The 27,256-nt window shown below is 41.8% G+C and overlaps 3 protein-coding genes across 17 annotated transcripts; 2 read left to right on the top strand and 1 right to left on the bottom strand.

Moving 5' to 3' along the window:
• Window positions 1-39: 39 nt before the first annotated feature.
• On the top strand, window positions 40-2,779 carry Drep4 (DNA fragmentation factor-related protein 4). Its single transcript, XM_017069539.4, has 3 exons — window positions 40-387; window positions 730-853; window positions 910-2,779. The coding sequence occupies exons 1-3, from the start codon at window positions 142-144 to the stop codon at window positions 1,896-1,898; spliced, it is 1,359 nt and encodes a 452-aa protein (XP_016925028.3). The 5' UTR covers window positions 40-141; the 3' UTR covers window positions 1,899-2,779.
• LOC108017173 (serine/threonine-protein kinase Wnk) lies at window positions 2,599-27,245 on the bottom strand. Of its 15 annotated transcripts, XM_070997744.1 has the most exons (13): window positions 27,073-27,245; window positions 26,577-26,766; window positions 15,050-15,744; window positions 13,982-14,784; window positions 12,712-13,209; window positions 12,343-12,409; window positions 11,873-12,077; window positions 11,667-11,738; window positions 10,741-11,030; window positions 10,337-10,381; window positions 10,088-10,225; window positions 4,247-9,525; window positions 2,599-3,294 (listed from the first exon to the last, which is right to left on the bottom strand). In XM_070997744.1, exons 2-12 carry the CDS (start codon window positions 26,585-26,587, stop codon window positions 4,946-4,948), a joined length of 7,404 nt encoding a protein of 2,467 aa, XP_070853845.1. In that variant the 5' UTR covers window positions 26,588-26,766; window positions 27,073-27,245; the 3' UTR covers window positions 2,599-3,294; window positions 4,247-4,945. The 15 variants fall into 15 exon arrangements, with proteins under 15 accessions (XP_070853845.1, XP_070853851.1, XP_070853840.1 ...); XM_070997750.1 differs by lacking the exons at window positions 26,577-26,766; window positions 27,073-27,245 and adding an exon at window positions 19,816-20,182 and having other exon boundaries at window positions 15,398-15,744; XM_070997739.1 differs by lacking the exons at window positions 26,577-26,766; window positions 27,073-27,245 and adding an exon at window positions 19,816-20,178.
• LOC108011261 (uncharacterized) lies at window positions 22,185-23,597 on the top strand. The gene is made up of 2 exons (XM_017076371.4): window positions 22,185-22,338; window positions 22,401-23,597. Exons 1-2 carry the CDS (start codon window positions 22,336-22,338, stop codon window positions 23,052-23,054), a joined length of 657 nt encoding a protein of 218 aa, XP_016931860.3. The 5' UTR covers window positions 22,185-22,335; the 3' UTR covers window positions 23,055-23,597.
• Window positions 27,246-27,256: the final 11 nt, after the last annotated feature.

Raw genomic sequence — 27,256 nt, 5'->3', positions numbered from 1 at the left:
GCTAGGGTGTCTGCACAGCTAGATCCCATTGTTGCCAAGACTGGTCACACTAGCAAGTTCGTTTATTTTGCTTTGTCCGCCCAAAAGGAAACTTGCTGCAAGGACTCCACTCCAAAGTTGACTTTATTATGAGCCAGAACGATGCTCAACTACATTAGAGATGCAATCATGGCACCAACGACACGCAGCAGCCCCAAGAACAACAACAGCAGCACTAGCCAGCGAGCGGGCGAAGCTCTAAAGGATGCAAACTCATCCGCATCCAGGGAAACACCAGGTGCTCCAATGCGTGGCTTCAAGGTTACTGATAACGAGCGGACAAGGAAATACGGCATCGGAGCCAATTCCCTGGAAATGTTAATAGCCAAGGCAAAAACCAAATTTCCGGTAAGAAAAACTGGGAAAACTCCTGCGTAGGAGCCCCAGCAAAACACCCACCCACTCACAAAGGGGGCCAAAAAGTTCCTGGTCCTGGCAATTTCAAGGCCACGTCCCTGGCAGTGGCTTCCGCGTTTGTTTGGCTCTCTTTCAATGCCACCAAGGGGCGGGCAGTGCGCATGTCTCGGTTAGGAAGCTAACCACCTGTTGACGAAGCGTCCTTGCCCAGCCAAAAAAACACTTGCTGAAGGCCACTGAACCAGGAATTGGGCGAGACACTCTGTCACCCTGGCCTCGTTATATTTGAGTCATGTCAAGGGCAGTTAAACTTATTCAGCTTGTTTCATTTAGCTACTCGAGTTGCACTTGTATTTGGCTTCTGATGGCTTTGAGGTGTCCGATGATGAGTACTTGAACAGCCTGCCCGCCCAGACACTGTTCATTGTGGCTGGTCCGGATGCAGTCATTACAACTGGTGAGCTTGACAATGAAATCTTAAATCTTACCTCTAATATTGATGAATTCCATTAGATGCCGACTTTGAGTTTGAGAAGATGCGACAACAGTCACCACTGCTGAAGGTTGCCGACATTTTCTACGACTTTATCGAACAGCATCCGGAGAAGTTCCGCCGCATGATCACGGAGTACGAGCACCAGAAGCAGCGTCGCGTCCTGGACAACACCAAGGCCCACCTTAGTCTGAAGGCCGAGCACGTCGAGTGGTTCGAGGGCGGGGAGGAGCGCTTCCATTCCAAGGAAGAGGCCATGGCCATGCGGGCTCAGACACGTGTACGCGGCTACTACTATAAGGCCAAGGAGGAACTGACCCGTAATCCCTTGTACCGCCAAAATGCCAAGGCACGCCAAGTGATAAACTCGGTGCTAGAACAATTTCGATACCTGCTCATCGGCTGCGACTATTTCTCCATGATGTTCGACAGAAAGTGTCAGCAGAAGCACGAGTTCCTGCAGCAGTCATTGGGCGAAGAGGAAACGGACGCTGGCGGTCTTCCCAGCAAAAGACTGAGGAAGGTGATCAAGGAGTACACAAAGGAGAACTGCATACTCGACGAGTGGTCCGTGTCCTTGTGCTCCAACTTGGGCGATTTCTATTGCATGGGCGCCTTCTCGGAAAATGGGAACTGTTGCTCCATGCAGCACACCATTAATCCATATGCTTCGCGCGAGAATCTGATTTTGTTTCAGGTCTGGAACCTGGACCACCAAATCGAACTGTGCCGCACCATTCTGCCTGCCCTTGTGGCCAGTGTGGAGGACCTTGTGAGCCATCCGCAACGGAAGTGCTCGTTGCACAAGAAGCAAGTGGTTGACATCTCCGTTCTTGAATACTTTTTGGAAATATTCTCGCTAAAGAATCTCAAACTTGTGCACATTGTTTGCCACGAAAAGGTTCAGCGGTCAAACCGTTCGAACGGTCGTTTGTTGTGCCCCGATTGTCATGAGTACCGGATTGTGCAGGAGCTAATGGACGTGCAACTCGATAGTCCAACACCCTAAATGGTTTATCAAAAATGTTAAATATCCAATTACCTAGCCAAGCAATATTTTAAACAATAACTTTAAACAACGCATATTTCACTTTAGTTGGCCTTAACTTTAAAATATTGAATATTTTTGTTTTGGAGTCTATTTTATCGCTGATCTCTAATGAGATTAATTGTACAAATGAAATTTATCTCAAAGTTAACTATAAAACCGTACTGTTGAAAGTATTTACATATAAAATACGTAACTAATAACATACTTATATGCATTTAATGTTAAAATAGCTTGACAGACTATTAGAATTATGTGGCTATGCAATATCGGTAGTAAACCTAGATGTAGATGTTCGTTGAGTGTAACGCTTGTAGTTGAGAATTCAATACGTTTTGTTGGCGTTACATCGATCAGCAAGTCCAAAATATTAAATATTGATATATTATACATATATACATATATATATAAATGCGTTTTTGATTAGGAGTAAGAATATTTAGAAATGTATACTGTATACACAATTATAAAAAATGTATACGCTTAAGTCGAATTTAAATTGAGTTTTTGTTAAAACTTGACAGGATAAAAGGTTTTTGCTACACTTGGCTTCTCTGTACCTCTACGATTTTTCTATAAACTAAATGATCTCCTTACCTAACCACAACAAAATATACCACGAGCCCAGAAATGACATCGTTTCCCATTTAGTAAAATGCAGTTTATTGATTTCACTTCTCTTTATTTACTAAAAATGTTTACTTCATAAAAAATTATACAACACAAAAATATATTTTATATATGTACCAAATAATAATATTCAAATAAATGTAAATTTTAAAAACATTCGTATGCATACGAACTGAGTAAATGAATAAATATTGATGATAAACAGAAAATAATCTTCAAGGATGAAATTATAATGTTCGCAAGTAACAAAAGTATTTAATATATTATTAGTCGTGTTTGATGTGCGCTTTCGTGTTATCCGGATACATATCAAGCATAGTCGATTTCTTGGATTTTGTTTCGTTTCGTTGTTACCTCATTGCACCTGCATTCTTCATCTTAATGTGTAAGATTAGTATATATTCGCTTTCGCTATTTGCTTCGTAATGGTGTTAGAAATGTTTTGTTTGGTTTTAGTGCTGCTACCAAATCGCGTTTCAACAAAAAAAACTTTCCTCTTCAGCTACAATGTTGGTTGTTAGTGTAAAGAAATTTTTCTAAAAACTTGTTCCCGTTCCCAAGTTATTTGATTGTGGCGATCCTTAGAGTGTCTGGTACTTAAACTAGATAACTATAACAAGCAATCTGATTGATTTTCAGTTTCGTTTTCTGTATGATGATGCTGTTGAGTTGCTATAATTGATTTCTATGGCGTTGAGAAATAATTATAGATCCGATTGTCCAGGTCCTGAAAAAGATCAAATCGAGAAGAGTGTTATTTTTGGGTGACTTCGATGAGTAGAAACAAACAAATAAAGCTAACAGTAAGTTGTGGAAACTTTTAAGTCTCAATTTGACCATGAACACTGATCGAGGTTCAGACTTACATATAAAGAAAGCTTCAAAAGTATATAAACAGAAAATTGAAGCGCAACTAAGAAAGTGCAAGTGCCAGGCAGCCAAATCAATTTTGAGAGAAAACTTCACCTTTTTTGTTCAACTTTTGTTTGTTTTGTTCATTCAATTCAAGTCAGTTCAAATCAATTTAAGTCTTTGGGGTAAAAGCCATTCATTGTCATTATTAAAGTTAACGATTAATTTTTGTTAAAAATATATATTTCTTATTGTGTGTATAAAACAAGTTAATTGAGTATAAAAGAAAGAAACATTTAATTATGCATTTGTAAACTCATGAATGGTTAATGTAACGAACGACTTTTCGACAAGTTATATTGTACAATTTTCCATTTTATGTTTTCCACTCTTTATTTTTTCATATTTATTTATGGTCGTAACAACAAAAAAGTAATCTTCATTCGTTGTTCTTTTTGCAAGGTGGAGTTTGCTCTCCAAGCTCAAGTTTTTAGGGAAGCATTTGGGATAGGAACTACAGTAGTTCTATAAAAATATTTGCGATGAAATGTACTTGTAAGCATTATTTCATTTATAATCATCATTGGATCTTTTTCTTTTGGGCATACAAACCTGGTCTTCATTTTTTCTAATTTCATTTTCAACGATCGCAAATATTTTTATGGACAAATAAAAAGAATACGGCACACAGAATTAATGAAAATAGCGGCGAAAATAAAAGTAAATACATAGAAAAGATAGAGGACAATTTTTCGAATATTATGAAACATTCAATTAGTTAAAACTTGTTTTTGGGTAATTTTTTAATAATTGCAATTTTTAGGTACCTTAGGATTTTGAACGAGTTTTACAAAATCATTGAGTTGAGATGAAATTGTTTTTATTTTGTTGTTTATTGTGGCGTTTGGTAGATTTTTTTCAGTTTTATATGCTTGTTATTATTTGGTTCGATTTCATGAGTTACGGTTTACAAATTTTGAAATACTCATGTAGTTTTAGAAAATGATTTTGGTTGGTTTTTTGGTTTTGCGCTTTACTGAGGTAACAAACGAACGAACGAATGAACGATTTCCTTTCATTGGTTTCAATTGGTTTATTTACATGTTTTATTAGATTTAGTTTATTAATGTATTGAGTGTATTCGATATTCATAATGTACAATGTGGATGGGGGATTGATGATGGTGGGATGAGATGAGAAATGCAATAACTGGCTCTTTTATCACCCATTTCCAGGGGCAGTGACTGATTGGGCCAAAAATGCAGAAGACTCTTAATTTACGAAAAGTTCGGGAGTGAAATCCGGTTCGGAAGTTGACTAGCTTCAGACTTAAGCCCCTTTGACCAGAAGTAGGATTTCCTTCTCCTCAATCGATTCAAGTTCGCATTATATTTCGTTCGAGATTTGTGGGGCGCATTCGAGATCCTCTTAGAGAGATTCTATCTCCCTTTTGAACCGGTCTCACATCCCTGCTAAAGACTATAGACCCGCCCTTCTAAATTATATAGACAATCCAATGCCCTATTCTAGACCCTCCGCCAACTGCTCACGGATCGTTCTCTACTCTGTGAGTGTGAGTTCTGGCGGAAGCATTCCGGGCTTTTGCTGCCCCGGCCATTGGCTATTTCCGGTGACTCGGTGACACGGGCCAAATCGCGGTTGATCGTCTTGGAGCTGAGCACGCGCGGACACCTTACCGTCCAGGGGCTGCGACGCGGATCCTGCAGGGCACGGAAGCTCTTGGGGGGCAGCACCTCATCCCCACTGCCGCTGGCATCGCACCAGCTGTTGTAGTAGTCGGAGTACTCCTTGTCCTGTTTGGGCGTGGGTGCCGGCGTGCTGTCCAGCGAGCTGTTCTCCTGCGCCGAGTCCATCTCCTCCACCAGCGCTCTCTTGGCGGCCGCCTGTAGGCGTTCCATGGGCAGATTTCTCAAGTGCGAACTGTCGCTCTTAAGGAGCAGGCTCTGGACCAGTTCATTGACTAGCTTATCGCTCACCTTGCGCTGGTTCTTGGCCGAGGGTCCCATAATCGGGGAAGCCGGACTATTTGGGGTCGAGGGATTGTCCGCATCGATGCTGGTATTCTTCCGAAGCGGCAACGAAAGACGTTCTCTGCGTTGCGTCATGGTTTCCGCATCATTCAGGACCCCAGGATTCTGTCGCCTGGTGATGGACACATTGTGGACTATCTTCCTGCGACTGGGTTTCAACTGGAACTCATCGGATGGACTGGCACCCGCCTCCGGAACATCGTTCTCGTCCTGCAGCAGCTTGAAGAGCCTGGAATGTGTGGCCGCCCGCTGGTAGCTGGTCATCTTGCGCAGCTCCGGAAAACTCTCGGACTCGGTGTCTGTCCCGGAAAGCTGGCGATTCATGTCCGTTACCCCGGAGTCATCCTCCTCGATCTCCGACTCGGATCGCTGTGTGCTGCTGTTGCGCGAGAGGGTTCCCTTGCCATAGGCACTGTCCACTGAGAGGGACTGCTTGGTCAATCCCTTGGAGCCATCGGAGCCTTCAGGCGTTGGTATCACTTCAAATGCACTGATCCGATCACGCACCGATATCTTGGGCAACTCGGTGAACTTTTCGACGGCAAGATCAGGAAGTCCGTTGGACAAACGCTTCATTTCCGGTTCGGGTTCCACATAGACCTCTGGCAGTTGTGGCTCCATGTTGGTGGGAGTTGCTGCTCCGCGCTCTTCTTCCTCAACTTCGGTTATCATTGGCTTGTGCTCCTCCACGACGACTCCATCCTCGCCCACTATCTGGTACTCACCAGGCGGTCCCAGGTCAACCTCTAGTGGCTCATCCACTTCCAGGATAACACTGCTGCGATTGGGACTGGCAGTTTGTTGTGGTGGCGATTGCTGACCATCGATGGAGGTGTTGAAGAAGGCCATGGCCTGGCGGTAATTGTGGCGCTTCTGTTCCGCCTCCTCGAACTGTTCCTTTTTGGATCGTTCCTGCTCCATGTCCGCCCAGAAGTCGGTTTCATCCTCGTTGTCATTAGTCTCCTCCTGTTGTGGAGCCCATGTGTAGACTGTGGCTGGCTCGTGCATCGATGCCAGTGACATGGTGTCCACATGGCTTAGATTACTATCAGGGATCTCTTCCTGAGGCTTAACCTCAATTGGTTCCTCCTCCTCTGGACTCTCGTGTTCCAATTCTTCAAACTGTTCTGCCAGAACTTTTTCCTCTTCCACCACGGGATCCACTATTTCGGGTTCGTGGCCCCTGGCTGCCTCCAAGGTGGCCCAAACATCTATTTCCACAGCAGCTTCATCGGGCAACTTAGCTCTAAATGCCTTGGTCTCCACTGGTTTGTAGGGCGTCTCCTCCACTGAATTCTGACGTTCCTTGCGAGCCCAAAAGGTGGCTGACTTATGGAACGTGACATCCTCATCGTCTTCTTCGCCTGGCTTGCGTTTGGCTTCAATCTCCGCCCAGAAATCGATCTCCTCATCGGTATCCACTTCTCGAGGCTCTTCGGGGTATTTGGTAGGATCGTACGTAAAGTCGTTGGGTTTCTCTTCATCTTGGTAGCTGTTAGTGGATTCCATGTCTGCCCAAAAGTCTACGTTTTCTTCATCTTTTTGCGAGGTTTGCTCTGTTTCTTCCTGAGCAGGCCAGACGCTAATCTCCGGTTCATTTTGGGTCTCTGTACTATAAGTTGTTTGTTGCCATGTTGCACCAGTGACTGTGTTTTCCATCTTATCTTGGTTTACCGAGGCCCAGAAATCCTCTTTTTCAACCTCATACTTCTCTTGGGGTTGTTCAATTTCCTTTGGCCTTTCTTCAACTACAAAAGTCATCTCTGCTTTTTGAGGTATGGGCAAAGATTCCACGTGAGCTCTGAGTGTAGTTGTCCAGTGCTCCACTCTAGTTAGGGTCTCCTTCTTCAGAGGTGTGTAGGTTACGGTTTTCTTTTTCTTGGTCCACTGAGTTTCTTCTTTGTCAATGGTTTCCTTTTTCTCTATGCTAGCCCAAAAGTCAACTTCCTCAGTTTGGTCCTCCTCCTCTGGTTCGGGTTCTTTTTCGTTGGAGGTTGTGGCGAATGTAGACCAGAAGCTATTTTTGGCAGCCTCCAGCGAGGCTTGAGTCTTGGACATATCACCAGATATGGGTCTAGGTGGCTTGGCCTCAGAGATATTTTCTTTAGGTCGAAGCTTTGGTGTTTCAGCTGCAGACTCTGCTGGCTTAGAATCGGAAGACTTCCAAAAGTTCTTTGACTGCTCCATCATTTTTTGGGCTTGCATTTTGGTGGCCATCAAAGTGGCAAAGAAATCGAACTCCTCTTTCGGCGAACTTGCCACAACTTCTTCGGTCTTTGCTTTTGGCTTATCTCGGGAAATATTATTTGTTACATCATTGGCAATTGTTTCACCGACGAATTTGTTTCCCATTCCAAGGGAGAACGAAGCAGAAACGTCTTCTTCGCTGGCTTTGATGGGTGTGCTAATCTCCTCCACGGGATAGGCACTGGAGGTCCTATAAGGTTTGGTAGACTTCTCCACAGAATTGGAACGCGAGGAGTTCGACAAACTAATGGTCACACTGACCTCGCAGTCATCGTCTTCATCCTCGCTTTCCACTTTGGCCACACTGAACGAGCTCACGATGCTGGGCTGTTTCTCCTCGATCTGAGTGGTATTGCCCACTTGCACAGTGGCGATGTTTTCATCGTTGGAACTGCGACTGAAGGAGAATCGAAGTGGCAGGCGAACCGTTACCGAATTGGACTCCTCATCTTCATCATCATTCTCTTCGATCTGCTTATCGATATCATCGACTATGGTGGATCTGGAGTCATCCTTTCGAATGACTGTCTTGGCGTATTCGCTGCTGCGTTCCAGTTCGCTCTCCTCCTCGTAGATAACACTTAGATCCTCCTCTACAATGTAATCATCGTCCATTTCCTCGACCAGGCCCTCCTGCTCTTCCTCGATCTGTTCCTCTTCATCGGACATTTCCTCCGCGGTGGTCACATCATCTTCGTCATCGCTGCTCTCGGAGTCCAAATGCTGTTCCAAGGTCTTACCCTTGTAGACCTGCACATTGGTCACCGACTTGATGGACTGCAGGGGAGCTGGACGAGCTCCTGGCTTCGGGGTATCCTCATCACTGCTCTCCTCCTCCGATTCGGTATCGGAGTTGGATGCATTTTCGCTGGGGGATCTCTCGCCCAGTTCCTTCGACTGCTCGCCAGCATAGTTTTTGTGCAACTGCTTGGAGAGATTGGCCTGGGTATTTCCGCTGGCGATCTTATTGATATTGGCCAATCGCTGGCTCAGCACATCGATGACCTCGTGCTTGTTGGTGCAAATGTTTCGGGCTTTCGGCCTGCTGACCAGCTCCTCGATCTCGACGGAGTGCGCCCGTTTCGGTGGCTCTCGTGGCTCCATCCGGATGTGGTGCTGCATGATCACCTGCGAGGGAATATCATCGGTGCTGGGTGTAATAATAATGTCCGGCAGCACACTGCTGGCTCTGCTCTCCTCGGTGGAACTCTGGCTGTAGCTGGGGGCCACTGGATAGGGATACGGATGTCCATAGGGTGGCATGCCATGGAACTGAGGGTAGCCAGCGGGAAACTGGGACTCCCCCGGCTGTTGTCCGTAGGGTGGCAGGGGTGGCGGATAGTAAGGATAGTAATAGGGATACGGGGAAAATCCCTCGGCCTGCTTTCCATCCACCGCTTGTTGTGGCGGTGGTGGCGGGGGATACGAATAGGGATATGGCCAAATAGCTGCCTCTCCATTGGCCGGCGGAGGAGGTGGAGGCATGTACCAGGGATACGGATAGCCATAGGCATAGGGATAATGAGGTGGCACCGATTGCGATCGAGGAGCTCGTGGGGGACAAGAGCTATCCGAACTGAGGGATGAGTTTGATGAGTGGGTGGTGGGTTCTGTGCAGGTTGGTGGTGGGGTGGGTGATATGGGTGTGGATGGTGTGTAGCTATGACGTTTATTGGTTTTACTGTTAATCTTATTATGATTATTATTATTTTCAGTATTTCCGTTGCTGTTACTATTATTATTATTTGGGGTTTCGTTCAGTTCAACATTTTCCAAATCCGAGTCCAGCTCGGTACGAATTTTATGGTCTGAGGTCGGTTTTGTGGTACACGGTTATCAAATATAAAAGAAGAAAAAGAGAAATAGACACGGTGAGAGTGCGAACATTATGTTGTGTTTTTCATGTGATCCTTTTGTCAAATTGATCCGATCATATATGATCTGATTAATCGATTGGTTAAATGGTAAAGCAAGCTTTGTACAGGTAAATGGCGTATGAGTAGTGCAAAATGGTGGCAATGCTGGTAAAATGGTGTGGGATGCTCCAAATTAATATCATAAGCCATTGGGATTAGGTCAAACTGTATTGTATGGACACCATTCAGCAAAAAAGGTGAAATCTCTCAAAAAAAGGGTTTTTTAAAATTACGATCCTTGATGCAATGCTCCATATGCTTGTGTCTGAATGGGCGTGTGATCATTGCCGTTAGTGATGCTCGATGGTTTCTGAGTATATATATATACAGCCATGATTTTTGTCTGATTTATGTATGAATTGGGTTCAAAACTTGTAACTAAATGTCAGAAAACGATTTCTCCTTCCAAGTGTTGTTTTCGGGACCCTGAGTTCTTTGCCACAGCTGTACTTACCGGCATTTTCAGGTGTTGTCATTGCCTGCAGAATTTTGAATGATCGACTGGGTATAGCGCTACCGGTGTATTTCTTGGGTTCCGGAGCCTGCTGTTCACTTGGCGGCACATATTGCTGTTGTTGTTGTTGGGGGGTATCTAGGGGAAAGAAATGTAATATATAGTATTCTGTGCACATTTGTTTGTAAAGAAAGTAACATAAACTCAGATAATGGATATATGTAGATATAATCTACTTTAATTCCTTACCATATCGTTGTTGCGTGAATCGGTTCTGAGGTGAGACCCCATTACCTGAAAAAAACGTTAAATTCAATAAATAAACTCATTTCATATTAATATTAATGCAATATTTATTAACTATCTAATTAGTGTTATACTTAGTAGTGCTGCAAAATTTTGGTATGCCACCAATACTTGTAATTCTAGTCAGGACAGACACAGGAAGCTGGTTAGTTTCTGTCTACCAGAAGGTGTTCTTGTGGCTTAAAGCGGCTTTAGGTTTTAGTAGAGTTCCCAAGGACCCAAGACACTCCCCAAGGATTAGACACTCTCACCACAACCAGAATCTTACCAACCGATGGTATATGACATATTTAATGAGGAATCTGAGGATGGGCCAGGGTACATGGAGACAACCGATCGGATCTCACCTTGCGGGGACCAAGCTAATGGCGTACCCGACTGCTGATGGTTACTCTGCTGATCCTGGGCGATTTGCAGGCGCCGCATCTGCTCGATGGTCGGACTATTCCTGGCCTGCTGGGCGCTCATCTGGCGGGCGAACTGCGGCCGCTGCAACTCGGCCTCCTGGGGATTCTGCTGCAGATCCTGCCGCGAATCCTGCCGCAAATCCACATTCCCGCTGCCATCGTCTACGGTGTCGGTTATCTTTTGCAAAATTCTAAACGATTTCGATTGGATGGGCGGTGAGCGTGGATCGCTGCAAGAAGATATAGGCGAGTGTTAGGTTAGGTTGTTGGTTAGCATGCCGTCGAAAATGTTTGAAATCAACCAAATTACAACGATTTTGTTTTGTATGCGAACGAAACGTTTGGATTAAGGATTAGGTTTTGGATTGGATTTGTGACTGAAACTTAACGAAACCAAATCTTTTAAAATTTAGCAAAATGACGAAACTGTACTTCAAGCTAGAATGCAAATGTAATATATGATGTGAGAAGGTACCCCTCATACCTAAATTTATATTCATCACAAAAATGTGGTCATCCCATTTTATCAATAAAATATAAAAGTATACAGTTCCTATATATATTAAGTTGTTTTTAAAACTTAATGATAATTATTAGCATTCAATCGCTTTAAAAGCAAATATAAATTTCAGGACTATTATTTTGAATCGTCTTCCAACTTGATTGATGCTTTAAAACATACGCTTTTATAGAAAAGTTTAAACTAAATATAGTTAAATTTAAAAACCAAAAATTTTTTAAAATGGTACAATATAGACTTGTCTGCTTAAAAATATTTCTGATACACAACACTGAAGAATGCATGGTATGAAATATAAATGGTATTCGATAAAAGCATGTTCTTTGGTGAGCACAGTGGGCACTACCTGAGACGATTCTTTCTGTAGAGTATCTCCGCCTCGAGCGGACACTGGTGCACATACAAATTGTAATTGCCACTAAATAGTTGTTGGTTAAGTTGGTAGAAAAGCACAAAATTAATACGCATTAGTGCGGGCCAATTGTTGGGTGTCGGTAAAGCACAAAGATATTGCTAAAGGTGAATAACCAAATCAAACAGAATTCTACTTACTTTTGCAAAAGTACCGGCGACTGGGAAACTGGACCGCCGCGTCCTCCCTCGACAGCTATTGGGATTATCCGGGTGGCATTACCATTGGTGTTATTGGTACTGCCTGCCTGATTGGGCGACAGGACTCGCTGGCCCTGAGCTGGGTAATTCTGGTAACCTTGATCGACAAATTGATTAGCTGAGCGTATTATGTGACCTGCAGGCGCTTTCGTGGGAAAGAAAGAGTATACATAGACACATATTGATGAAGAAGTTGGAGAGTTACACAATTGGACGAGAGCGGGGTTTTGGGAGGATCATACACGGGTGGAAGTCATTCCTTTGGAGCGGAGAGTGCAGGGGAGTTTCGGGTTTTGGGTGGGAATAAACTACGTACGGTATTAGTCACAAACATTTAGGGATTTTTAGGAAAGCGCCACACATATTGTACAGAGAACACATACAAGCAATAGGTTCGCTTAAAAACTTACCACCAAAGTTGGGCTGGGCTGCGGCATACGTCGGGGTCTGCTCTAGGGTTATGGGTATGATACGCTCCTAAATAAAAACAAATTGAAAAGTTATAATAGTGGTATAAGCTGCCACACAGATTAATTAGATTTATTAAAGTTCGACCTTTCTCTTTCTCTTCTTATGCGCAATTGCCCGGTTTTACATAGCGTCGGTTTAAACATTTAATTACTTGAAGTTGGTTGAATGACCAAAGATTATATCGATTCTTAGTTCTTTATTTTTGATTAAAAAACAGATCAAGAAGTATTATATTCCCTGATATTAATTTAGAAACAGTTCCAAATTTAAGGAAAATATTCCCCAACATTTTTTGATTTAAAACTCACCCGTGGAGCACTTTGATTTGCATTGCTGCTACTGCCATTGGTGTTAACGTTGATCTGCAAACGGAGTCCACCTGGTTGGGGATGTGATCCGAAGTTCTGCAGACTGATGGGAGCAGCTGCAGCCGGAGTTGGTCCATAGCCGTTTCCTTGGACCAACTGGGGCTGGTAGAAGGATGTCTGCTGCTGCTGCTGTGGCTGCGACTGAGGCACGACTTGGGGCTGCGGGGCCGGAGTGGTCTGACGCAAAGTGGAGGGCAGGACGTTGCCGTTCTCCTCGGGACGAGCCCAAGGAGCCTGCTCCTTGCTGGCCGGCTGGGAGCTGAGCCATCGCATTGGCTGGTTGCCCTGGGGCTGCTGCGGCGGTCCTTGCTGCTGTGGAAGCTGGCGCATCGGGGAATCCCGGGCAGATGCCTGCTGCTGCTGCTGCAGGAGGATTCGCTGGGCCTGCGGCTCTGTGGGTTGGGCCAATGGAGCTATGTAAAGCGAGCCAACGTTGGTCTGTCCAAACAAATATATAATAAATTCCAATGATTAGTTATTATTTGCTAAATCATCATTGTTTTCCCAACATGTTTGTTTAAATTATTTCTAGTTTCCCCATGAAATTTCTCACTTGCCAATTGCCTCAAGTTCAAAATTCGTGTTTGGCCTTTGCATTTGCCTAATTTTAGACACTGCACTTGGTAAATACACTCAATGTTCATTTATGTGTGAATCTTGAAGTTTTTGGTTTAAAAATATCTTATTGTTCTTCCGCGAAAACAGCTTGTCAGTCATTTGACTTGATTTCAAGCGTTCCATTTATTTGCATTGTATTTACGTGCATACTTAATATTACTTAACACAAATAGGTGTTTTACAAATTAGCAGGCGCCGGTTTATTTAGGTATTACTCATAGGCTTGCTCAATGAGGCGTATGAGTAATAAAGTTAAAGGTCATTTCAATATGGAAATAACACAAAAATTAGTGTGCCAATTTGCATGATGCACATGGGTAAACATGCGTAATAACTTTGCTGATCTTGAGAAATTAACTTGAAATACTTAACTCTGGCCAAAATACACGTAAATGTGAAAAATAAAGTAACAAATATGACTAACTAACTAACCCTAATTTAAATGTATATTGGTCTTATAATTTTTTGGATTTTATTAAAATATTTAACTGGAAATGTTGAAATCACTTCAAATTTTTTTTCATTTAACTAATAATTTTTGTTAACCAGTATGTGTAGATTATTTTTAAGTTTTATTTCAAAATACACTCACCGGCTTTGCTGCTCCTCCAAATTGGTTTTGTTGACTTGCAAAGTTCTGCTGTTGCTGCTGTGAATTGAACGTGGTTGCTGCTGGTGCTTCAGTCCTAGCTGGACTGAAGACATCACGAGATCTTTGTTGCTGCTGCTGAACATTGTTGTAGATGGGTTGCGGATGCAAATCCTGTTGCTGCTGTGCTGCAGGCTGTGTGCGTTGAGTGCGCCAGGGAACTGATTGAGCTGCCTGTTGTTGTTGCTGTTGTTGCTGCTGTTGTTGCTGCTGCAATTGCTGCTGTTGCAATTGCTGTTGCTGCAGCTGCTGCTGTAGTTGTTGCTGCTGCAGTTGCTGCTGCTGTAGTTGTTGCTGCTGTAATTGCTGCTGCTGTAGTTGCTGCTGCTGCAGTTGCTGTTGCTGCAGTTGCTGTTGCTGCTGCTGCTGCACCTGAGCCAGCGGCGATATCGCTGTGGGTGGACGTTGCTGCGGTGACTGTTGCAGCTGCTGCTGCTGCTGCTGTGCAAAGCGGAAGGGGCTCTCCGTGGACCGCTGTTGTTGCTGCTGCGATTGCTCGAAAGGCGATCGGGGACTGTCCGACTGGCGAGTGTAGACACTCACAGCTGGCGATGTGGGCATGGCCACGCTGCGGAACTCCTGTCGTGTTGCAGGTTGCTGCTCCGACTGTTGCTGCTGCTGTTGCGGCGGTGTTGCCGGTGGCGTTGGCTGTTGCACTGGTGGACTCTTGGCCACCGGAGGCGCCTGTTGAGTGGGTGTGTAGGGGCTGTAGCTGCTCTCCATGCCGACGGGCGATGGTTTTGGACCTACATATGCAAAGAAAGTTAATATTACTTTCATGTACTTTTCTTTCTATACCATTATCATTTTAGTGCAGTTAGTGGGAGGTTTTAACAGCCATTTTATGAGGCCTTTCAGATGTCAGGTTAGTCGAATGGGATGTTTAGAAGAAGCAACCTCAACCGCTTAGTAAGAGCTGGCGATGTGTGATGAAGAGTCGTATCGGGATCAGTAGCGGAACCAAAAACACCCAAAAGTAAAGCGAGCCAAATCCTCTGGGGCTCTGCTCACCATCAACGGCATCTGCTGGACTGGAGTATCCTCCATTTTGGCCAGCCGGCACCTCAGCGGGCAGCGGACTCTTGGAGCGATCCTTGCGGTACTCATCCTTCCAGAACGTGTTCTTCTCCACGGGCGGCGCCACCTTGCGGAGTGCGGCCATGGGATTGGGCGGTATCTTGATCTCCGGCCGGAAGCCCAGCGGCGGTGGCTCAAATCGCTGTGGAGTCGGCGACTTGCGAGCCGTCGCCGGTGAACCGGGTGCACTCAGGCGGCCAGTGGGTGGCGCTAAGGTGCTGGGTTGTTGTGGGGGTGGTGGTGGGGGTGCGGCAGCGCTGGCACCTTGGATGCCATTCTTACCCTGTGACTGTGGCTGCGGCGGCGGTGGTGGCGGCGGGAGCACCTGGAAGGGCATGCCCATGGCAGCGGCTCCCATCGAGCTGGCTGCTCCGCCGGCACCTGGAGCTCCTCCGCCTGGCGACTGCGGCTGGGCGGGTCTGTTCTGTTGGGAAGCTCCGGTGGCTCCCTCCGACTGGGCGTTGCGCGCCAGTCGCTTGGCCATCCGCTCCGACCGGATCTGGGAGAGATCTATGCCGCCGGGCGTGTAGGTGAAGGGCTTCTTGTCTTTTGTCATCATCGCGTTCTGCACGCAGGCGGGCGCCTCGTAGCCACCGTTTCCGGATCCGCCTCCTCCGCGCTGTCCATATCTACATGAAAAACAAAGGTTGACAAGTTTATTAGTAAAATACAAGTACAAAAGGCATGAATTTACAAAAATGTGGTGGACTCGATAAAAAAGTGTCTGTTGGGGTAGTAAAACAAATCAATCTTAATAATACATTAAAGGGGTGATTACAATTAACCTTATTTCGGGTTTATTTATGAGGGTAATTAGAAAGAGCTAACCTAATATTTTTAGTGAGAAATTACCATTTATTTTAAGCAGTTCCAAAAAATACCAAATAAATGATATTTGTTAATACTTTATAAAATTAAATAAATTAATACTTTAAAAAATTAAAAATGATTATAAATATTTTTCGTTAATACTTAAAAAAAAGCTAAATAATAGACATTTTAATGATTTTAATCAATAAACTGAAAAATAAGTGAACTTTTTTTATTCTTAGGATAAGATTATTGCGTAAGTATCATGATAATTGGTTATTGATATAAAATGAAACCCCTTCACTAAAATATAAAACTCCACAACAACTTGAGCTTTGTTAATTTCTAAATACAAATTCTATAGATTTCAGATAACTTTTTCTTTACTGTGTTATTTAATTTTCGCAACCCGCTGGTCATGCTAATCTGGCTGCCTCTTTGCATTGTTTGGGCTATTTATCATAATTTTTGTTAAATATTTTTCTAATTTATTGTTTCGCTCTTGGTCGCCGGCAAAATCACTCATTTGTGTTGTTTTCCTTTCTTTGCTGCTGCTTGACTAATGAGTCGTTCATCGATAGTTCAATGATCCAATGTTTGGATTTTTTAACGATCAAGGGGGAAAGTGAGTTCAAGTTGTTACGGACGACCGGCCATAAAAGTTGAGACGACCGATGAAGTGCCAAATTTGAAAGGTTGAAAGTGAGAAGTTTCGGTGGTATCATGGCAAAAAAAAGGTCTATTGAAAAAATTGCCTACATTATTTTGATTATGATTAATTTAACAGAGAAATTAAGTAACCATTTTGATTGGATTTTTCAAATTAGTTCGTTTTTTTTCCTATATTTTGAACTATGCACTATCAGTTGGAACTTCAAAATATTTTATTTAATTTTTAAAAGCATTTAAAAAACTTATCAAAACTCTGCTAGTACTTGATATGATAAATTGTTATCATTCTTCTATCAGAAAATCAAACAAGATTTCGGGGACACGCAGTAGAGTTTAGGAAAATAATTATGGTAATTACGTTTTAGCCTTTTCTGGTGTAAATTTAAGCCAGCGAAATTTTCCTATTCGCACTTTCTCAGTCCCGTTGAATATGTTTTCTTGTACATAAATCCCACTTCCCAGTCAGTGTCGACTTTTCTCCGCATAATTTGCTTATTTTAAATGCGTAAAACGTTCACAAATCGCTAATTAAAAGCGAAAATCGAAGATCTTTGGCGACGTTCTCGTTAACGTCTCGCTCAGCCTTAAAGCCTGTTATGCTGAAAGAAAGTGATGGAGTTCGGGATCGGGTTCTGAAAAGTTGTCAGGCCCGTTTGTCATTAGCTTGGTGTGCGTGGACGCTGATGATTCGCCTCCAAGTGGGTCAGGCGAACAGGAACAGGTGATGCCTGCCTGCCAGTTGTGCCATAAAGTTGAAACGGCCCAAAACTCTGCGGTCTAGACAATTTACTACCGAAAAAACCCTCCTCCTCCTTCTCTTGGGACAGAGAGCAAAACCGCAAATGCGAAGGCCAAGTTGTGTGGGAAAACGGTTGCAAAATTCACCCACAACTGGCTTACATGCAAATTGGAGCGCGTGCATCAAAGTCAAATGCAAATGACGTAATACACTGCGGTTAGTGGTGACAGAAAATCGCATTTAAATCGAAGCAAGACAACCCGAATCATTAATTGTTCCCATATTAGGCAACTCATCGAAGAAATGCCGTTCAGCTCCTTAAAAACCTGGGCAGGGTGCAAAAACTATGGATAGATATTCCCGGGCAGGTTGGGACACTTGTTGAACTTGCCATTGATTATGTGCGAATTAATAGCATCAACAGCTTCCATAATTGTCGGGCCAAGCCCAAAATTGTGAGGTCGTTCAGATCGGTTCATTTCAGATCGGTACCCCTCGATTATTGACTCGATCGGAGTGTTTTATGGCCGGGTAGGAAATTCAATTTACACAACCGTTTGGTTAACTGTTTTTCTGTATTAAACGTTAACCCGCCTTATTCGGCTCGCTTATGAAAGTTATTAAACACCGCGACAAGCCTGGAAAAATGTCAGTTTTATGCAGTACCTAAGCATTTCCTGAAAAGTCGATCGAAAACAGCAGCACTTTTTTTGCATTCCCATTCATTGTTCTCAATTCCCATGATCGTCACGCACGTTGAACTAAAAAATTTGGTTGCCAAATAATTTCCGAAAAACATTAAAAACTAAAAGATACACGCGCTAAAAGCACAGATGTCGCCTGATGACGTCAATGGTCGGGACATGGCGTCAGTACTTGGTACTTGGGGATTCGGTTGGCCAGCAATTGACCACAAGACAAGACCGCCAACTGTTTTTTTCCCTCTGACAGATTTGGCAATTAAAATGTCAGACCCCCAAAACCAAAAAAAAAAACTATGAGGAACCAGGAAGAGTGAACCAAGTGCATATACAAACAACCCATATTCATAGTTTACCCATAATCATAAGCCGACATGACTAATTAACTGGCACATTTTACATATATTCCATGTGAATCATAGGCAAATGCGATTAATTGTGACATTTTCTACATGCACTTTGCGCCTTAAATAAACATACATATATCGAAAACATTGTACTGACTGATGGCTGAGCTTTACATTTAGCCAAAAATAAATGCAAAACAGCAGAAATCCTCGAACCGCAGCTGGTCGTGCGTGAGTTGAAAACATGCAACGCTAACAAAACACCCAATTTAAAAATTAAATGATAGAAAAACATCTGTGCAATTTCGAATTTTCACTTTTTCTTATTTTTTGTTTGCCTTTGGTTTTGATTTTGTCTTTGCGCATGCAAATGAGCGTGCAAAAATGTATCTGAAGGCAACTGGCTATAACTTGGAACCGGGTGGATCCACTAGATACGGGAGATGTCTTGAGGAAAGCGCTGGAAAAACGAGTGATGAACTCGTTGTTTTCTCTTAAAAGATATTTTTTGACTTTTTTAATACCTCTTTCTCTGACATTATAATATCTTAAAGCTTAATATCTTTTTATTTGGGTTACAGCAGCTTACAGAAAGAGAGTAAATATTTAATTTAGCAAAGATGAATTTTATCACATTGATAAACAGATTAAATTTGTGTCTTATCTTGTTGGAACAAGTTTAAGAATCAAGTGATTTTTACCAGAGTTTGTAATATTATAAATATTATCGGTTACGCACGCATAAAAAACGTTGATATTAATCTATTATTTTGATATTACAAATATTAACTTGATGTTAGTTTAAGTTCACTTAATAATTTTACTTTGTTTCCGGAAGCAGAAATATATTTATTGTAAATAAAGCTTTACTGTGGAATTAAACATTTCGATTATAGTTTATGTGTAGTTATTAATTTTATTGGACTAACAATTCTTGCATATATACGCAGGGCGGAACAGGAGTTCAAAATTACATTAAAATAATTATTTAAATCAGGCAATTTAAATGCTTCTAAGGTCTAGTGCCGTCATATCCCCGATTACCCCGTAGTAAAAGCAAACTTGTTGCCTAGAAGCATCCGCTGTTGCAGCTGGCCGTGCATATTTCAAGATCAAGGGCAGCCAGCAACATCAGCAGCAGTGGAAGCAGAAGTAAGAACTTGAAAGCTGCCACATGCAACATGACATAATGATAGTCATTGTCCGCCCGTCTTGGCTATAAATAGCTGGACCTGAAGTCGGTGTATGGGAGTGTGGGGGTCTGGGAGTATGGGAGTACTGGGGTACAGGGTGCTGCGTCCAGTCAGCCGCCCACATTCCGCAGTTGAGCTAATCTAGCGATAAATATTTACTTGGAAATTGCTTTTGCCCTGGCATTTTCTAGCTTTAGCTCTCTCTCTGTTTGTCTCTGACTTTCGTGGGGGAACTTACGAGGATTCCAGACCCATCTTGGCATCTCCATTCACGGGCAGCTCTGACAGCTGGAACCCGCGATCCTGACGAACCATATAGGCGGGCAGAGTGTCGATGATGGCATTGGCCTTATCATTATAAGAACCGAGCAGTTCCCGATACTTGGAGTAGACGACGCGCTTCAGCTGCGGATTCTTGGTCGAAACGGGGGCGGATGATGGTGACGGCGACGGAGATTGCAGCGTTGAGGTGGCCATTGTTTGCGCTTTTTTGTTTATTTATATTTTCTTATATATAGTGTAGCACTATTTATCTGAATTTTGTTTTTAAAATTACACTTGCATGGCGCGGAAATGGGGAGATTGTCTTTAAAATGCTGATCTATCTGCGGATGGTCCAAGCAAATGGATTTCTAGAGGGGCTTACTAAGGGGATTTTCATAAAGAAGCATAACAAATGTGATAAAAATTTTTTTGGTGTGCGTCAGAGTCTGATTTCAGTAAAAATAAGTAGGTACAATTTATTAAAAATTATTTTAGGAATATTCCCCGGCCTGCTGTCTTTCTCTGTTGTCTAGATCTGTTTTGAAGCGCATTAGAAGATAAATAATAAGAAGAACAATATTTACAACACATTTGCCTGTTTGCAATTGCCCTTATCAGCAAACGTTTCCAACAAAGACTGGTATTTTAACCAGGTATAATGGGTTGCACAATTGATTTACTTTTTTGTCCGATCGCGGGACAGGCAAACAAAGGTGCTGGATTGGAACCTATGTATGTGGTCGAATGACTCAACGATCGATCTTTCGATTGGGGGAAGTCAATTTAACCTTTTTTGACAGAGGGCAGCCGGCAAATGCTTATGTTGTGTGGATGACTCATGGCAGCCGAGAAGAATCATCGAATTTTTGGGGGAATCAAATACAGAATCAGTATGTAGCGTACAGCTGTTTTCCGTCGCAGGGAAAAACGCTCACGCACGTTAATTATTTTTAGGCATGAGCTAAAGAGTTGCCCTAACATTTGCTTGGCCTTCGCGGGGGATAGATATCTAGCGAATAGCTTGAGATATTTCCTAGATTTAATCACTAACTTGGAAACACTTTAATCACTCACTAACTCAGGCACACGCGCTGCGCAAAAAGTATCTCGTAGGTTCGTTTGTATCTGAGGAGCGCACTTGGGCGACTGAACGCAGCGGACTTTCGAGGCGCATTGAAGTCGGGTTCGGATCGCTTGAGGTTGAACGGAACGGCGTAGCTGAGTCGGGTTGTTCGGCAACTTGTTGCAGATACATTTCCAGCAGAGGTGCTGGTGGTGGTGGTGCCGCAAAAGGAAAACCGATCTCTTGACAAACGGTCGGCTGGCACGCGGACTGTAGAGCAATTTATTTGTCTGTCAATGCGGTTCGATGATGGCGACAAATTTCCAGCTAAACGCCGAAAAGACTTTGCGACGCTTTCGTTTATCTCTATCTGGTATCTCTCGGTTGTATCTGCATCTCTTATCGTGCTGCTAATTGTTTTCACTCTGCTGTCATGTCGTCTGCTTATTACCTTTGTCTATTGTCGTTTTTCACAATTAAAAATCAAAAATCCAAAGGAACGGGTATCTCCCGCGGCTACGGTTCCTACGACACTATCTTAGTTCGGGGGATTTCTTTATCAAATCCACGCACTCGGCTTGCTGCTCCAATTAACTCATTTGAACAAGCATCTGCGGAAATGTGGCCCACTAGCCTTGACAGACAAATAAGATGTTATCTTTTCTGCTGTTGTTTTTCCTCTTTTTTGCGACTGCTTTGTACCCAGTTAAATAATAATTGGCAAGAAAGCGTTAAGGAATTTAAAACGCAGAATGACTGGGCTGAAATGATTTTCTTTTGCCGCCTGACAGCTACAATTTGTTAAAAAAAAAAAATTAAAATGCCACACAGAAGGGGAAAGTTAAGAGACAACATCGACCAAAGCTCATCGGCAACAATAATTGAGGATGGTTCTGGTCATCGAATAGACTTTCGTTTAATCCCATTATAGGTAATTAAAAATATTGAAACTTTCAAAAGATCTGTATCTTTTGTGGCCATGGTGAAATAAATATTTTCCTTACCTATTTGTCAATCATTTTTGAAACTTTAAAACTATTTGTACATTTTAATTTCGCTTCAGAAAATGTCCCTTTCAACTGCTTAACTCTTGTATTATAATATTTCAAAATAAGGGAAAACTTTTGACATTTATATTACATATAAAATAGTTTCATACATTAATCATTTTTAAAAAGGTGACACAAAAGTTCTTTCTTTGAAATTTGGTGAAATTCTTACGCATCTCGATAAGATTTTACCGCTTATAACAAATTGTATTATTTAAGTGAGTTTGTAATGTTAAGATCAATAGACAAGCATTTTCTTTCAATCCACCCTCATTTCCTTGTTTCCTCACAATTTATTTACTGGCGAAATCGATCTATCAGATTCTTAGCTATACTCCGTGAATATTACATAAAGATTTACATTTAATTCAATCCCGAAATTATGGTAAGTTGGCCAAAATCCAGGGAAAGCCGCTTAGACTAAGCTTTCCACCCAATCCCATCAAGAACAACCGGTTCGCCCATTTGGATCTGGAGGCGCTGTATGGAATTCCCCTGCTCTGTCCAGTGGAAAAGTGTCAGTCGCAAATGTCGCCACTCGAGATGCTGGCCCATCTGCTGATGCGTCACAATCCGCAGGATTCGATGACCGAGGTCGAAGCAGATGTGCCAACGCAGTACGAGGTGGAGCTGGAGAAATTGACGCCGGGAAGGAATCACCCGGTGGGGGTGATAGCCTACGGGGGATCCCCGAAGAAGGGTCGCAGCTATGCGGTTACTGCTGATCTGCAGATTGTCCATCATCTGCCCATTATTCTCATGCTTTACGTGAGTCCACCTATGCTGAATATGGAACAGGCCTACATATTCTACATGGTGAGTCCTGTGGCCTCTCGGCAAGTGAATGCCCATCTATCAATCCTTGATGGATCCCATTCCAACGAAACCCACGGATTGCGCTGCCTGCGGAATGCACTGGACAGTCCTTTGAAAGACGGCGAGGATCTGGTCTATTGCAACATGGACTATCTTCTCTACACAGACATTGATATCCGAGAGCTATGCCCTTCGGGAAAGGAGCAAAGGATCTTCGTCAAGATCGTTCTGCATGGTGAACCCGACATCTTCGAAGTGAGCACCCAGCAAGGGCCGGTCGACTAAATGACTCATTTGGCTCGATAAACACTTAAGTGCCGCACCGCCAATTGACGCACACTTGAAATTCGAGTGGCTGTCAATAATATTCTTTCCTCAAAGAACTGTCAGAAAAATCGGTTCCCCCCATTCATTCAGTATTTCTGTTTTGGCTGGCTTGAAACTGGGTCACACAGAGATATTCGGTGTTGTGCAGACATCAATCACCAGGGCCATCTAATTAGTTAGCCACAGGCCTCTTATTGTGGGAAATACTAGAATGATTTCTTCCGACCGTGAAGAATGAGGTTTTTAATTATGTGTTAAATCTGGCTGTGCTCTTTAACATTTCTTCTTATTTTCTCTAAGGTTTTTTTCACTTTCGTTTCATTGACACACTTTGCTGCAGTGGAGTGGTACCTATTTAATTTTATTATTTTAAAAGCAGAGGCCTTAAGTATAATCAATAACTTGTAAACAACAAAATGTTTTTGTTTGGTAAACTCTCAATAGTGGTAAGAACTAATGTTAAATTAATAGTTTATGTCTACAATTGTTAAAACAATGCAGTGTTTCCTGTTTATCTAAAAAAGGTCTTGAAAAAATAAAATGTATTATTTATTTATTTATTTATTTTAAAAATTCAGATTAAAAAAAGAACAATAAAAAATATCCCCAAAAGCCTGTGGGTCTGGCGATTAAACCCATAAATTAGCCCAAACTACAGAGAAATTAAAGAGACGTAAACCAAAAACATAAATACGTATACAAAGATGCTATTTATACGAAACTTAATTTTGCAAACATAAAACGAACACAATTTATTACCCATTAAATCCAAAAAAAGCAAAGCGATCGCATAGGGAAAAGTTAAACAAAAAAACAAAGAAAGATAATCCAATAAAGTAGCTTTTCCCATCAACACCCACTGTCAAAGCCACAAGCGTGTGTAAAAACGTAGATATTTTAGGCTTTTTGTTGGAACCGACCTTGAAAAACTATCTGACGACAGGAAAAAAGTTTACATATACGAAAACAAAAAACAGACGCAATCAAGGAACTCATTCATCACTTTCTACGACTATTTACTCGAGTGTGCAACTCGTTTTGCATTTGTCATTTTGCTGCGTTGATTGCATGACATGAGCACATCAGACAGGGAACCATAAGATTGGGCTTGGTTTTGGTACTCGCACTCGTAATTATTTATATTAATCTGGCCTGGGTCAACGTCAGCGATCCCAGGTGAAAGCGAAACGCAGTCTGTGCCCCAAAAGCCCGTTGCACAATCGATGGCGGTAATATTTCTTGTTCAGCCGAGTGGCGGGATAAATGCGCATACGAACGTGAATTTTTGTATATTTTCCTGCCATGACCACATGTCGTCATTCATGTCGGTGGTTTTTGGCCAGATAGGCAACCGAATCCCGCCAGCGCCTTTTTTCGATTTTTAAAATTTTTTCCTTACAGCTCATAATAGTGTTGGTTGATAAATTGCCTTAGTATTAACTTGTGGAAATTAAAAAAAAGGCAAGACAATTTTGAATTTAGCTTGTGGAGAAAGTAAATTTATTTAAAATTCAAAGATTTATGTATTTTTTGAGGAAAGAACTAAAGAATAAATACTTTATTGTATACATAAATGATAACAATATACTTTTCTATAGTAAATAGTAAAACTATAAATCAGAAAAAAAATTTAATACAATAAATTCTTCAAATAAGAAAATGATTGCATACTTCTTAATGTATTTTTTGAATATACTGATTTTTCGATCATTTTGGTCTATATTTTTATTATGAGTGTACAATCCGAAATAAGTCCTAGGCAAAGTGAATCATTAAGTCAACTATCATGGGAACAATCTAAGTCCATTCACATGGCTATTCAATAATCGATTCCCAATGCTGTTGAACTGTCATTTGGGTGTGGCTTTATTTCTTCTGTCTTATCCACTTGGGAATCTTCCTTTAATTTTAATGCCCTTTTTCGCATTCAAATTTCACGGTCAACTGCGACCAACTTGAACTTCGGACAACAAATCTGTTTACGAAGTTAAAAAATGCGAAAATGTATAAAATAAATAAACTCACGCCTGATTTACGCAATCAACAAAAGTGAAAAAAACCGACAAAGAAGTGTGAAAATAATTGTCGTTGACAAAAATCAAAGTCATGTCTGGTAATGCATCAGAGGCTCAGACATTAAAATGCGAAAAATAATTTAAGTTAAAATCAACATTAACACTTTAAAGTGTACATGGTCAATATTTATTCCAAGTTCACACGTATAATTTGTAAGTACTTGTAGTTTCTTTGTGTCTATTTAAAAATATATACATTTTATTTATATGTTGAACGTTGCGTATACTTAACGTTTTGCTGATTTGCAAACGGTGGAAAATTTTCTTTTGTTTGGTACATTGGTTAGGAAAATATAAACAATGAAAGTAAAGAGAATTCGAAATTTAATATTCATAAAGAGGTCCTATTTTTTCTAAACAAAATTTTTGTATTTCTCTTTTGCATATGGTTTGACCCAATTTCCTCAATATATTATCGAAGATTTCCGTGGGTGAGGAAAATTTATGCGCCGCACATCAACGTCAACAAAGAAATGCAAAAAAAAATCTGTCTGAGAAAAAACTTCAAGAATAGAAAAAAATGAAATAAATGCATCTTATGTCGAATTCTTGGCTTTATTTTTTGAAAGGTTCTTGAGAATTTGTTTTATGATGTGCGTGGCTTCGAAACGAAACTTCCGGTGACTGCCGTCAGCCGTCTAAATTCCCAACACGTGTGCCAATTGCTTCTAGACAAAAGCCAAGAGACAGCTGCTGGCTGGGGCTAAGACATAAAACTGTGCACCACCACAGAGCGAGTGAGATGTTGTTGAAAAATAGGAAATTTAATTAATTAATTCGCTTGGCAGTGGGGCCGGGAAAGGGCGGGGAAATGAGGGGAAAACACCGAAAGTGTCGCCTGCCAAAAAGCGCGTGCAGCGTGGGGCAGCCAAATGAGATTTGGGCGTGGGCGTGGGCCATCGATGGCCTTCAAAAAGACTCATGTGTGAGCCTTAATTGTAGAAGAGATCATAAAGATGATGTGAATATATGTATACCATAAAATGTATATGTAATATTACGGCCCTCTACTGATAAGTAAAAGGCTTTAAAAGACAATTTAGGGAAAACAAATTGATATTACTTAAAAGTTAAAATTAATTTTTAATAATAATTGAATCAAAAAGACCCTTTTTCTTTTGTGTTTTTCCGTAATGTGTATAAAATAGATTTCCCCTTTTTATTAAACTGTTGAGAACTATTTGTATATGCAGCATTAAAATCTTTTTTATTGAACTCAGCTGTATATACATCTGTTTTATTTATTTTGCTTCATTTCATCCACATCCCCGGCAATAAAGTTCGGGTGTGTTGTATATTAGTTTTCGAAAAAAACACTCGAAAAATAGTGATAAATAGTTGAGAAATAAGACAGATGCTCTTTAACATTTGAAGGTTTTAACTATTTTATGATTTTCTTACTCACCCAGAACTCATTTTAGCCGCTTTCTATGTATTTCAAGTTCAACTTCAAAACACTTTTACACACCGCCTACACACAGCCGCCAGTCGGAAGAGATCGCGTTCTTTGGATTTTGTCGTAGGCGTTGGTTTTCGCCAAACGCACGCAAGTTCTATGAAAAGATTTTGCAACGACGCCTATTCACACAGAAACACTGAAAAATTTATGGAAAATTAAGAGGAAATTATGAATATTAAATCGAGAATTATTTTGCACCGAATAATATCACGCGTTCTTATATAATTCTGCGGCACAGGCACAACCGATCCACTGGGAAATAGTTTTTCACATTTATACATATAGTTCAGAATCGGGATGATCATTACAGAAATAGTTTAGTCTAGCCAATACTTGAAGGGTTTTGCACTAGTCAACCAACTACGAAACCCTTTTTCACCAATGTTCTTTTGGGAATTTTGTAATTTTCTATTTATAAAACGCGGCACGACGCATTGCTCACTTTTGCCAGAGAAAATACTCGTATCTATATCTATATATATCCGTATATATAGACAGCCCAGCTAGATGGTATAGATATATCTATGTGTTAGTTTCTAGTTGAAAATTTCTTTATTTCGGATGGTTTTCTCGTTTGCAACGCGTTCAAGTTAGCAGCCCAAGTCGCACTGAATTCGCACACGAAA

Source organism: Drosophila suzukii, chromosome 2L (assembly GCF_043229965.1).
Source record: "Drosophila suzukii chromosome 2L, CBGP_Dsuzu_IsoJpt1.0, whole genome shotgun sequence".
NCBI lineage: Eukaryota > Metazoa > Arthropoda > Insecta > Diptera > Drosophilidae > Drosophila > Drosophila suzukii.
Note: the sequence above shows the minus strand (reverse complement) of the source record. Positions and strands in the feature narration are given on the sequence as shown.